General features: G+C 39.3%; 1 protein-coding gene across 3 annotated transcripts in view; it reads left to right on the top strand.

The window, feature by feature from the left end:
- The window catches only part of ACVR1 (activin A receptor type 1), a 141,620-nt gene extending 130,626 nt beyond the window's left edge, over nucleotides 1-10,994 (top strand). For all 3 annotated transcript variants that reach the window (XM_066612013.1, XM_066612012.1, XM_066612010.1), the window contains exons 9-10: nucleotides 5,059-5,189; nucleotides 7,863-10,994. In XM_066612013.1, the coding sequence (XP_066468110.1) occupies nucleotides 5,059-5,189; nucleotides 7,863-7,997 (266 nt within the window). In that variant the 3' untranslated portion in view covers nucleotides 7,998-10,994. The remainder of the gene's footprint in view (nucleotides 1-5,058; nucleotides 5,190-7,862) is intronic.
- Nucleotides 10,995-13,782: the final 2,788 nt, after the last annotated feature.

The following is a 13,782-nucleotide window of genomic DNA, read 5'->3' as shown; positions in this document are numbered from 1 at the left end:
GGAAGTAAGTTCATTGTGTTCAGTAAGACTTGGGTTGTAATCCAGTCTTACGTATGAGAAACAAAACATCTCTACTAACAGCATAGCAAAGCTTTGTAACTATAGACTGACCTTAGCATGCCAGAAGAAAGTCACCAAATGGTTCTTTTTGAGTGAACCGTTCAGCTTATGGTAACCACATTTAGCATAATTAAGTTATAATTTGTTGCCTTTTTTAAAAAGTTAATTTTCGCAGTAACATTTGACTAATTGTGGTTTTATAATAACAAACATCAAACTGGTTGATCATTTTAAAAATAACATGAGTACTTTAAAAATACACGACCAATTTGATGAATTTTTGACTAGTCAATTGAATGCGTTCTTGTTTTAGTTTTGGTTGTTTGCTTTTGGCTGGTTGAATGCCCAGTTTGATCTATGGCTAATGTGAGGTGCAGGCATCACACAATGTTACAGTAGCAGGTGGTGTTGTCCTCTCTGGCCTTTATACTGAGGCATACCCTTTTGGAAGGAAAGTGACATGGAAAGGCTGTACATTCAATTTGAGATCTATGGTTGTAAACCCCCGATGACCATTATTTAAATTATTTACCATGGAGAAACCATTGTTGGCAGCACTGCTCTAATTTTTGGTCAGTAGGATTTAAATAAACACACACCCCCAATCATCAGTGCATATTGAACATAGCCTTTCTTAAGACTCGTGATATTTAAAGGGTTTGTTTACTCAGCTCTGTTTAAAGACCTTTGAACAAAGAAGTGAGAAGGGTGTTTATTATTATTTCTAAAAACAATGAGAGCAGTCCTTGCTGGAAAACACAAAGTAGTATGAATGTCATTCTTTGATGTTTATTGGCAAACATTTTGTTTCGTGGATATGTGTAATAAACATTTAATAACTACATTTCTTAATTCTTGGCACTTTTGGGGTTTGTAGTGTGTGTGTGTCTCAGACCCCTGAGAATTTCAGCCAGTTGAATTGCTGAGCTGAACATTCTGTTCTGAACATTCAGCATGGCATTGCATGCTATAGTCTCTCACTTTAAAGCCGCTGCCCAGCAGAGTTTGAATATGAATTGTCCTCTCCACGAAAAGGTATTAGCTGTATTAGCTGGTTTTTGTTTTTGTTTTTTTCGTTATGCAACAGGTGATGATATTTTCAATGTAACAGGAAAAGCTGGCAAACTGTGCAAGTTTGAAACAAAATTTGTTTCACGTTTGATCAGCTGGGTTAGTTGGAAACACTAGTGGCTTCAGTGACTTCTTGAATTTTTCATTAAAAGTTAAAATAGCAGGCTGCCCAACATTGCATGTCTCACTTGCTATTCCAAATGATGAAATTGTGCTCTCCAAATTAGGAATTTTTTTTTATCTTGATGCATTTTTTCCTGTGTTTGAAATTTAATGGTGCTTTTCTAAAACAATCTTTTTCTAAATTGTGTTCAATGCAATTTCAGAAACAGAAGAAATAATAATTTAAATAACACAAAAATGTATATTTTTGGAGAAGAAGATGTATGAGTAGTTGAAGTTGTCTTGGAGGTATACAGAGCACCCAAAGTTTAGCATTTCTGCTCTAGTTCCTCTGGAGTGAATTAAATCCCAGATGCAAGGGAGGGCACCAGGATGAGGTCTCTTGTTATCTGGTGTGCTCCCTGGGGCATTTGGTGGGCCGCTGTGAGATACAGGAAGCTGGACTAGATGGGCCTATGGCCTGATCCAGTGGGGCTGTTCTTATGTTCTTATGTTCTTAAATCGTTTTTGCCCAACGTTGCATATATGCAACAGGGATAAAATGTGTACACACTGGATTAAGCAAAAATGGATTAAGATAAATACACGTCTGTTTTTCTTTTAAAGGGTTCTTCAATTTTATTATTAAATAAATTTAGAGACTGACCCCGTTCACCGTATGTCTAACTGATTGAGAATTTTACGTTACACTTCTGGCTATGTATAGTTGTATACTAGCACTCTTTTAGGTCTCAAATATTCTATTCTCTTGGCCTTTCAGATGAGCTTTACGGGGGCTTGGTTGCAAAGGATGACCAGCTCGCACTTCCTGCTTTTTCTCCTTCACTGTCTGACCAGTTGTTGGGGGGTGGGCTCTGATTGGTAGGTTCTGCTAATGCTCAGAACCCCTACTCTATAATGCTTTCAAGACTGGCCTTGTTCCTCCTTTCCCTTGTGTGGAGCGGGCTGTTCAAAGCACAGAGGAAGATATTTAAACAGTCCAGTGAACCAGGTAGAAATCTTGACAATTATCAAGAACAGCAGTTTGCCTACAGGAATTATCTAGGTCATAAAAAGTTGGCCCTTAAACTCAGTTTATTATTCATTTTACGGATTATATTGTATGTCTTCATGGACCTTTCCTCTTTAAAATCATGCATTTTTTTTCTTGTGGTATAGAAGAAAAGGATGTCAGAGTTCATTATGACAGTGTTATGACAGTGTAGATCAGAGGTTATGGTGCCTTGCTGGCTTTCTTCAGTAGCTTTGGAGCCAGAGTACTCCCTTAGGACCCATAACACTTTGGCTTTGTTAATTTTTTTTAAAGAACTTATTAGAGTAAAAGGCAGACAACTGCTTCTTCTACTGTATTTCAGTCAATAGAAAAATTTAAAATAGGTCCATAAATGTATCAATGTAAATCTTCTACTGGTTTAAAACTGAAAGCCATACATCAAAGTAATGCGAGGGTTATTCAGGGAGGGAACAACGATTTTTGTTTGAAAAAAATCAAATTTTTGTTTTGTTTTCTTTAAAAAAAGAAATGTATTAGTCACCTTTCAATAAATGCTCAAGGCAGTGTACCAGAAGATAACATGATTGCAGCAAACCCCAAATGAATTGTGTTAAACCAGCTCAACAACAACCATAAAAATAGCAAAAATGAAAAGCAGCAGGTACAGCCAATCGTTCTGGGCTGGCAGAATAAAGAATTGTAATCATTAACTGAAATGCCTTGGAAAATAGATGCTGAACACAGTTAGGAGGTCTCATGGCCCTCTTCAGGGAAACTTTTCCATTGTGTTGGTGCTTCAACTGAGATGATTTTGCTCTGTGCATTAGTGTATGTTTCCTACAAGAGGATGCATAGATCAAGGCCTCAGCACCAGAGGCTTGAAGAGGACAAGGGGGAAACATATGAAAGGGGGCATTGCTGAAGGGGTGCTGGGCCCAGGCCATTTAGATCTTTATAAGTAGTAACAGATGCTTTGAATTGATCCTGGAAAATATTAGAAGCCAGTGCAGATGCAGAAGACTAAGAATGGTGTATTCTCCGTGCCCAATCTAAGCAAAAAGATATTTGAATGCGCTTCAGAAACTTTGATCCAAATCAAAGTTGTATAATAATTCTGAATTTATTCAAGCTGTATCAAGTACCTTCTATACTTGGCAAAAGTACTAAACCATGAGAAGCAGGAGAGCTTCTGGAAACAGTGAATTGGGACAGGGTGAGGGAAACTTGGGCAGAAAAAAACATATAGTGAAGCCTGTGTTCTATTGGACCTGGCAGCTGGATGTGAGTATTGGCAGATATGAACTCTGTGACCTGGCAGAAACTTCATCCATATTGCATGCACGGCTCTGCTGTTGGTTGGAGCTGCAGCTGGGGCCACCAGGGGTCACCATGAGCTCTTGCCAGGTTTCTGTCCTTGGGTATTGTATTTACATTAATCACCCGTCCTAGCAGGCTCAAGGACACAGCTGTTTCATTAAAAAAATGAGATGAGCCATCATTCCCAATAAAGGAATTGATATAAAAAATTGGGAAAGTGGAATGCAGCAACTAGAAGGGATTAATATGGAATTTATTGTTTGCAGCAATATTTTAGTCTTATGTCACTGGTCCCCGTCCCCCCCAAAGTGGTATCTTGTGTTTATAGACATGCAGATATCCAGATTTAGTTGGGAAATGCAGCTTTTTCCTTCTTCCCCTATCCCTAAAATGAAAAGAGGTTTGTTCTTTCAACTGCAAAATCTGTCCAGTGCAAATAGGTAAATGTATGCTGAAAGATTCATGAATTGTATCTCCATTGACCCTGGTTGGTCAAATAGTTTCTTATACAGAACAAATAGTGAGTTGAGAACCTGAATTATGTAAAAGAGCGTCACCAAATCCCAACATGCCAAGTCCTTTTCTTTACATTTCATGCTCTTTAGATGAAGGATCCAGCACACTCTCATTTTTAGGAGCACTTCTCTCAAAAAGACAATAGCTTGGAAAAATCCATGGTCAATAATTAACTGTAATGCATCCCATGGGACTGAAGTTTGCCAGATTTTGCAAAGGATAAAATTGCAGTCTAAATGTTGAATTCCTTGGAAATATTGACATTCTGGAATTCTTGGAGAGCTATTTCCTCTCAAATTTAATTTGATAAATAGAAGACATAGACTTGGAGGCTCATTGACTTTACCATTTTGATACCCCCTTTGAGAATATCCTATGTAGGCAACTGAGACTTGGTGTGTGCACATCCAAAACACCTGGCTTGCTTTAAGTCTGAATGGGGTGCTTCTGTGCTTAAAGAGCATGCTGCAAAATTAACCTCATATTAGCAACCAGTGTTCCACCACCATGCTTCCAGCTATTATGGATGATTGTCCATAGAGGTAGTTCTAGTGCTTTCTAAATTTCTGTCTCGCCACACTGTGTATCTTACCCAGGTCCCTGTGTAGTCCATTTTGGGTTTAGGCAGCCTAAAACATGAAATTGTTCATATAACTCCTAAGTTCTTTCTCCAGCCTATTTACTAAGGCCCTTCATCCTGATGAGTTGATTTGTCTCTTGCCTTCTTGTTCATATGTGTTTGTGTTTTGTTTACAGAATAAAGAACTGCGTTCTTTGCCCACAGGGACAATAGTTTTGATAAATGTCTTAATCGTATTGTGCTGTTAGGATTTCATTTCATAATGTCGGTGAGATGTCACAATTACTTGGCATTGGCCAAGTGGCAGTGCAAACTAGTAATCCACCGAACTTTGTCTTGCAAATGAACATTCTCAAATATATCAGTACAAATAGGATCTTTTTATTTTTTGTTATAGGTATTGTGGAAGATTACAAACCGCCCTTCTATGATGTAGTTCCTAATGACCCCAGTTTTGAAGATATGAGAAAAGTACTCTGCGTGGATCAGCAAAGGCCAAACATTCCCAACAGATGGTTTTCAGACCCTGTAAGTTTACTGGCTCGTAATGTCCTGCCACCTATATATATGCATGTGCTGTTCAAGATTTTCATATCAAAGTACCTTACAAATTTTACATGCATTCAGCCAGCTTAGTTAAGCATCTGCCCCATTCACCTGTAAAGAGACAGTTGCTGAATCTGATTTTACCAAGAAAAGGGATAAGTGGGTACAGAGAGTTGAACCCTCTCCCATCGTACCTCCTTGCAGTCCACACTCAAGGTACCTTTTCCCAGCCTGGCTCACTTCCTGGCTCAAAAAGAAATTTGGGCAAGTAAGGCAAGGCAAGAGAAGGTTCAGGTCTCTGTCACCAGCCTTTCCCTACTTGATGTTAAAATGAGTCCACTGACCTGTATTTTGAAATTGGACTGATATATCTCCTGAAGATATCGGTTTAGTTAATACTGGCTCACAGCCATGTGAGGGATGAAAAAGTCCTGCAAGCAAAGTTCCTATCTGCTAAAATACTGAGTATTTGAAAAGGATTTTAAAGATTTGCCTCCCTTGTGCAAACAAACCCCTTCTCCCCCCCCCCCAACATTGTCCTTCTGAAAATCTCCCTGATAGAGTTTTGATAACAATTTTAAGTAAATGTTCAACCCGACAAATCCCAAGAGCAAATGATAACTTATGTAAATGTGTGTAAGATGTATTTTAAAAAACTATTCATTCCTTGAAAACTGTGTTATTGAGATCCAGTTCTGGTTTTTAGCATGAAAGCTTTAAGTGGAAATGTAGCAGGAGGAGGTGCTTAACAATTTTCCCCATGTACTGTTCCTCAGAGCTAAGTTCCCCTCGTAATAGGATAAGTCAGTCAAACAAGCTTTTGGGAAAGCCATGGGTCTGAATTTGCTGAAGTGGATCTTTTTCCTGTCAACTTACCTGGTTTAAATTCATCCCCAAATGGGTCTTCATTTTAAAAATGGCATTTGTGTGAAGCATACAGGTAGACCCTCAGACTGGAAAAAGGAACAAGAGAAGCAAGCCTCAAGCTATTACTTATCCAGAAGTTTAAGCCCAACAGGTTTCAAATAAAATCTTTTTCAGAGGCAAAGGAGTTTCTTCTTTTCCTCTTCATAAGAGAGGCTTCTGGGAAACCACCTGCAGCTGTCTGTTTCAAGTGCATCAAGCTTTGTGACAAGAATATGTTTCATTTAGTACCAGCTTGAAGCTTACCTCTCTTACATTTTTCCATTTTGGAGTCTTTCTTTTCCCTCTCCTGTGAAAACCTTGGACTCCTAAACAAACCTTTCCCATTTATTTCCACCCTGGCCCATAAGTGGCCTGGGTCATTTCCCATATTAACTGTACTTGACAATCCCTTTCACTTCCTCCTTTGAAAGGCTAGGCACCTGCTTTTCCAGCAAGGTTCCCTTTACAAGTCCTTACCTCTCCAATAAGCTGCCAAAGCTCCATCTTGGGTCACCTTCTGAAGCACCTGCTGGAATATTTGTGTCCTGCTTATAGATGCCAGCCATATGAGATCATACATTTTTAGGAAGTGAAGCAAAATTGTACATAAATTTTGGGCCCAATTCTATCCTCCTCACTACCCATTGATGCAGCGGTGCCAAAATAGCGACTGTTGCATTCTATGGAGGTGGGGGGGCAGTCTAGGAGGTCTCCTCTAGGTTAGGGAACAATCATTCCCTTACCCTGGCGTAAGCCTCTGCGGTGCAGGTGGGTCAACTCAGACCTACCACAGCTGTTTTGCTGGTGCAGATCAGTGTTGACCTATACTGCAGGATTTGGACCTGTAAGAGGATTAGGATATTGGCAACACTGACATCGCTGATCCTGCCTACCACCCAGGACTCCTCCCCACCCCTGTTCCACTCTCCTGCCACCCCTTCCACTTCTGTCATCTTCCCTCCTCTGGTGAGTAGTGGAACCTCTGACAACGGGGGTGGGAAGGTACAGGCCTTTCCTTCAGCAGTGTGCAGCTTCACGCACTGTCAGAGTGCCTTTTGCGACAGGCACAGCTTTTCAGGAGTCTGAACCATTGCAAAGGGGGAACCTGCATCTGCCAGTTTCCCATGGTATAAGTGTAAAATTGGGCTGTTTGTTTTATAAACCAACCTCTGAATATAATATTAACATGGTAGCTGCCTGAAATGTGTCCTCATTGAGACTGGCCCATTGAGAAAGCCATTTGTCTGTCCAGACGGAACAGATCATGTTTTTCTGCTCAGTGAAAACCACCAAAAATGAGAACTGAGTGGTGAACTATCTTAAAAAGACCCCATGTTGCTCACTATGTGAATGAGCCTGGAAAGTTTCAGAAGAACAAATTACAGCTCAGTTCTCAATGTAACAAACTGCAGTAACCATAATTTAGAATAATTTCAGCTTCCAAATGTACAGGCAAACCATGGTTTAGAACTGCTTGTTAGTTATGCTCCTTTAACCCCAATTTGAGATCTGTATTGACTCATTTCAGGCATAGTTGGAGTTCATGAAATTGACAATCTCCACCCCCCCCCTTTCTCTGTTGTCTCCCCATGTTAGTGTAGAGTAGACTGTAAGCCTCTTGAGGCAGGGACTAATTCTCATTCTTGTAAAGTGAAAGATACCTGGATGAAGGATCTGGATACCAGATTGATAATAGCAATCCTTCAAAAACATCTGGTTCTGAATATATATTTTTTTTTGTCTTTTCAGACATTAACTTCCCTTGCCAAGTTAATGAAAGAATGCTGGTATCATAATCCCTCAGCAAGATTAACAGCTCTGCGTATCAAAAAGACCTTGGCCAAAATTGATAATTCCTTAGATAAACTCAAAGCTGACTGTTGATAGCAACACATGATGCTGACAAGACATAAAGGCTTCTGTCCAGCACAGGAGTACAGTTTGATGAATTCTAGGATTCAGTCCCAAGTGGATTCATACATAGGCAAAATTGTTTACCTAACCAGCTATTTGAGTGGAAGTAGAACCATATGAGCCTTAATCGGTGACTGTCATGGCATCTTTCAAATGGCCAATCTATAAAGACTTGATGCTGGATCTGTGGTGGCCTATGGAAGAAAGACTGAAACATCTGAAGACAAAATTGAGGCATTAAAACCATGGCTTTTAATTACTTTTTTATTTCATGAAAAGAAACAAAAGGTAAAGTGTCTTCTTGTGGCTCCTGAGAGAAACCCATTGGTCAATTTTAATCAGCAATATTGCCTGTACTTCTCTTCTTTATTGCACTAGGGATTCTTTGCATTCCTTACTTGCACTGTTACTGTTTTAATTTTAAAGACATCTTGCCAAAAATAGGATTGGCTATGTACTCATTGATCTGTGTTTTTTGAATAGTAGGAAATCAATTTGGGAAAATGAATCTGTAACTGACACGCTCATGTTTATTATTATTATTATTTTATTATTATTATTTTGTAAGTTGCATTTTACATACGTGTACTGTTTACAATAATGCTGGACACTAGGAACTGTTGTTTATAAGGAAACTTGCAGATTTTATTTATTACTAGTGCACTTGACAGTTTTAAGAAAACTGAGGAAAGTGCATACAGTTAAAGCTTATTTTTGTGACTTCTATCATTTCTTACCAATGTTTCTTTTGTAACATGGTATAACCTGAAACAGCCCTTCTTCCCTCTCCTTCCATGTATTATCAATTACACATTTTAATCGCCTTTTTAAGTGCTTCACATTTTATATGCTTGTGGTCTGTAACATATATTTTCAGTTCAAAATATGCAGAACATTTATATATATAAATATATCTATATCTAAATATAAAGCCATTACCCAAATGCTGCCACATCTAGTACCTTATTGATCTAGAGGAGGGGAGCTGCAGAGGAAGGTGGTCAAAGGATAGGTTATGGATGCTATGGGAAGGTGCATTTTTTTAAAGCTATATGTAATATGCATTTAAATTCTATCTGGGGAAGCTTTTTTATTTTTGTATTTAGCAGTTGTTTGTATAAATGAAATAGAATATTTTCAAGTCAAGCAGGAGAAAGTCTCCCCAAGTTCAGTCAGTGCCTCCTAAATGCCACACAATTTGCACCACCAGCATATATTTGTATGTGGTTCCCATCCAGTGCTGTGTTTGCAAGTCAGACGCAATGCCAACAGACCAGTGTGGCAGATGGGACATCACTGAGCAACATCAGAGTAATTCCTCACCAGAGGGTCCATGTCAGAGCCATGACCTCAAGGTGACATGAATTGTTGTATGATGTGTGAACAAATTGGATCATGCTGTTCTTGCCATGTGTTCTTTTTTAAAAATAATAATTTGAGTTTCCTAAGTAAACTGTTTTATCTCAGTGCGTTGCCATGCCTTGCCTTACACAGCTGTCCTTCCTATGGAACCTCCTAGTAAAAAGCTAAGTGTGTTGAATGTAACAGTAGTTGCTCTGTATCTCTTTGAACCATCAAAATGCTAGAAGCTTGCCAAGAAACAAGCTGAATGAGCTTCTGTGTTGAATCAAGTGTGATAAACAAGACAGAACTAGCAGAATGACTTTGATTTTGCCCCATATGATCTCCTATGCATTTCAGCAACAGTACTTCAGGGGAAGAAAATGCAAGAAAATTCATTAGTTTGTGAAACACTGTTGCTGCCACTGAATGCAGACGAAATCCTCATGTCAAATTAGGTTGTTAGGTCATGATTTGTTGCCCCCCATGTTCTGTGAATCTGGACATTACAAATGGGACCTTCTGTAGTGTGGAATCCTGCCATGGGGATCCAAGCTTCAAAGGTAACATGACTTGGTCCCATGTTGGAATGAATAACTCCCACATGAATAACCCCTTGTGCTTGGAAAACTAGCTCAAAGACTTCATTCTGGTATTCTACTAGATACTCTGGTGCAGAGATATTTTTTTAAACATAGGTGAATTCAGTCATGCAAATAATTCACCTGAAGTGGTTCAGACTCAGCAGAGCACCAGTTGTTTTTCTATCATAAGTTTGAATCTAGTCTGAGTTAATGACACCAGAGATGTATGGGCAGGGGAGGCAGACCCTCCTATGCTCCAGGGAAAATAGGCTCAACGTCCTCCTTTCTGAGGGGTTGTGTGATCGCAGGGGTGGGGTTGAGCTCTTGCAGCTGCTGGTCTAGAGCTGCATGTGCACAATGTGATTCCCTGTGAGTGCATACTCTTAACCCAGTTTTTGAGTGGTTGCATTATCACAGGGGAGGCTGGATGTTCACCTGCAGCTGCTCTAATCTCTCCTTCTATAGAGCTCCACCCTCTGCACGGGTGCTGCAACTTCCAGGTAGCTCCCAGAATGCCTTGCAGAGCAACACAAGTGCTTCTGCCTCACCAGCCATTCACTTCACTGCATGTCACTGTAGCACACCCACTCTGGTATGATTAGTGCTGGAAGAAATCCATAGAAAGCTGAGTTTTCTATATTGTGGACCGAATCCTATCCAACTTTCCAGCACTGATGCAACGGTGCCAACAGGGCGTGCACTGCATCCTGCAGTGGGGGTGCAGTCACAGAGACCTCCTCAAGGTAAGGGAATGTTTGATCCCTAACCTTGAGACTGCATTGTGGCTGCATCAGTGCTGGAATGTTGGACACGATGGGCCCTTTGTTTCTGATATTTTCATGGGTTTGAAGATTCAGCTTAGTATTTTCTTGGAGGCTGATGGCTTGCTCAAATCAATTGTGTTAAAATTGTTTGGTGAAAAGTTAGCCAAACTGAAGAAAGAAAATGAGGAAAAATTACCCTTCTAAACTGTCAGATGAATCATAATGAACCTTTCCATGGGGAAAAGTGGCTTTTGCTGCAATAAACTTTTAATTTTTGATGTGTTTGGTATGATTCTTTGATGTGAAAGTACACATGGAATTATTTGAGAAATGTTTTAAATTCTTCATTTGTGAATGTCTAATAATTAGTTCTTGTCCCAGCATATAACCTTCCTGCTGATCTTATCACAGAAAGTGTTTTTTAAATGTCGAAGAAACACAAGCTGTTCTGATGCTGTATTCTTGGAAAGCTAGCAATTGTAATGACTGATGGGTGTTCCAGGTTGCTTTTAGGCAAATATATATATTTTACTACTAGTGCAGTCCTGTTGCTTTCTTGATGGTAGAAGCAGCAGTACATCTACTACAGGTTGGGAATCCCTTATTCAAGGTACTTAGGACCGGAAGCATTTAGGATATTTGATTTTTCCATATTTCAGAATTTGTGTGTGTGTGTGTGTGTGTGTGTGTGTGTGTGTGTGTGTGTATCATTTTGTGTGTGTGTGTGTACATGCGCACACACACACACAGTGATAAATCTTGGGGCCCAAGTCTAAACACAAAATTCATTTATGTTTCATGTACCCCTTATACATATAGCTTGAAGGTAATTTTATACAATATTTTTACTGATTTTGTGTATGAAAAGTTTGATTTTATTTAGGCAAGAGTTTTCAAGTCATGCTGGTGCTCAAAAAATTTTCATATGTTGGAATACTCTATTTTGGAATTGTGGATAAGGGATGCCCAACCTGCACTAGGTTTTTTTGAGGTTGGCATTGAATTGAGGTGGGCTATTCAGAAGCTGGTGCAGCGACATCTAGGCCTTGATGCTGGTGTATATTGAATTTTAAGTTGTATCTATTTAATAGCTGTATTGATTAAATTTCTCCCAAGAAATTCCAACAATAAGGAAAGGTGTGCAAACCGAAATTGTATATTAAGCACGGACTCTGTCATCCATCATGATGATTGTGTTATAGAGGTGAGTGGGCTTGCAGTTTTTCTTCTTTTACCAACACTTCTTTATCACGTTAATTTCAGCTACCTTTTCATACTATTGCTGTGCACAACCCAGTTTTCCATTTTGTAGGGAAAAAAAGTCAAATGTAGCACTGTGTTTAAGAATGCATTCTTATTCTTTTTCCAAGGAGCTCATTGAGTTATCCATGGCTCTCTTCTCCTCCATTCCTATTTTATCCTCACAATAACCTTGTGAAACAGGGTTAGACTGAAAGATGGCAGCTGGCCCATGGTCACCCAGTGAGTTTCATGACTGAACAGAGATTTGAATTTGGGTCTTTCCAGCCATAGTTCAATCGCCCTGCTGGCTGTGTACATACATGTTGAATGTTAATAAAGGAACAGAAGAATGTTGTTTAGGGCTACAACTTGGCACAGTCACTTGGAAGTAAATTTGTGTTCATTAGTTCTTAATTCCTCTAAATATGAATAGGATTTGCTTTTAAGATCACCCAGAACAAACTTTGTGGGGGAAAAAATCCATGTTTTAGCTACAACACCAGCTACAACACCAAGGTTCCTAAATTATACTTTACTAGCCTCCTTTATTTACAGGCCCCTGCAAGAAAGTATGGCCATTAGCGTAAACCAAATACTGTACATGACAATTATAGCTTGTGATTTTAGCAAGTTGCCCAATTTCTAGGCATACTGGTTGGTGATGTCAAAGGTTTCGTAGGCCTCATTCATTAGGTCTGAATGCTTCTAAGCAGACGTTCCCTCCACCTCTTTGCAAAGTTAGATTTTGCTTCAAAAAAGATGGGAGCTGGTGAGCAATCCCATTATATGCTAGGCTGGAACTGCCATACTATGTTTGGGGTCTGCTCATAATTGCTTTGAGGTGATGGGGCAGGAGTGACACTCCACCATTTCAAGCCATCCCATTTTCAAAAGCTGGTAGCATCTCTAGTTGCACTTAATAAGGTGGGACATTAATCATGACCTGGTCACCACATGACAAAGGTGTATTGATTTGTTTTGCATGCATCTGTTGCATTAGCTTCATGATTAGAAAATGGCAATAATAAATGAAGGAAACTGAAAGTTGAAATTTTATTTTTATTTTATTATTTTTGCAAATAAATACAGTGCTAATGTGCAGACTGCCAGAGTGCCATGTTCAAGAGTTGCAAAATGAAGAGGAGGGAGAAATTGTTTTCTGACTGACAGACTTGACCCATTTTCCCCATCATACTATTTACGTTAGCTGGATATTGCAATCTCTAAAATTGCAAAACACTCCTACCAAATGAAAAAATACTTCTGCTTTTAAAATCCTTCTGGATTGTACTTCACACTTTTAATGTACTGAAAGGATTTTTGCTGACTTACAAATGTAAGATTTTTGGTATGGCTGACCAGTCTGTTTTAAAGACGCTAGTGACAACCTGATGGTTAGATTCTTGCACTCCTGCTGTCTAATTATTAAAAAATATAGTAAGGTACTAATACAAATAAATGTAGACCACTGTGTATTAATTTATAAAACTAGTTTGCAAAGTTTGGAAGCTCAGATTCTCTTTGAGAAAGCTTTCATCCAACCAGATTTCATCCCTTGATTCCAAGGTGTGTTGGAAGTTATCTTGATGAGATTAACTAAAGCTACCTTAAAATGATTTTGAATACTTGCCCATTTGCCCTTGTTCCCAAATATGCAGGCCTACTTTGTAGTAAACTTCCAGCCAGTATTGTTGTCTTGATTTCAGTCTGGATCACTGAAGTGAGCATGCCTAGACTTCTGTTCACAAATCTCTTGGCCTCCCCACCATCACAGTAGCTTTTTTCAGCGTATTGCAGTGAGGTCACCCAAGCTCACCTTTAGGA

The sequence above is a fragment of the Tiliqua scincoides genome, chromosome 1, assembly GCF_035046505.1.
Source record: "Tiliqua scincoides isolate rTilSci1 chromosome 1, rTilSci1.hap2, whole genome shotgun sequence".
NCBI lineage: Eukaryota > Metazoa > Chordata > Lepidosauria > Squamata > Scincidae > Tiliqua > Tiliqua scincoides.
Note: the sequence above shows the minus strand (reverse complement) of the source record. Positions and strands in the feature narration are given on the sequence as shown.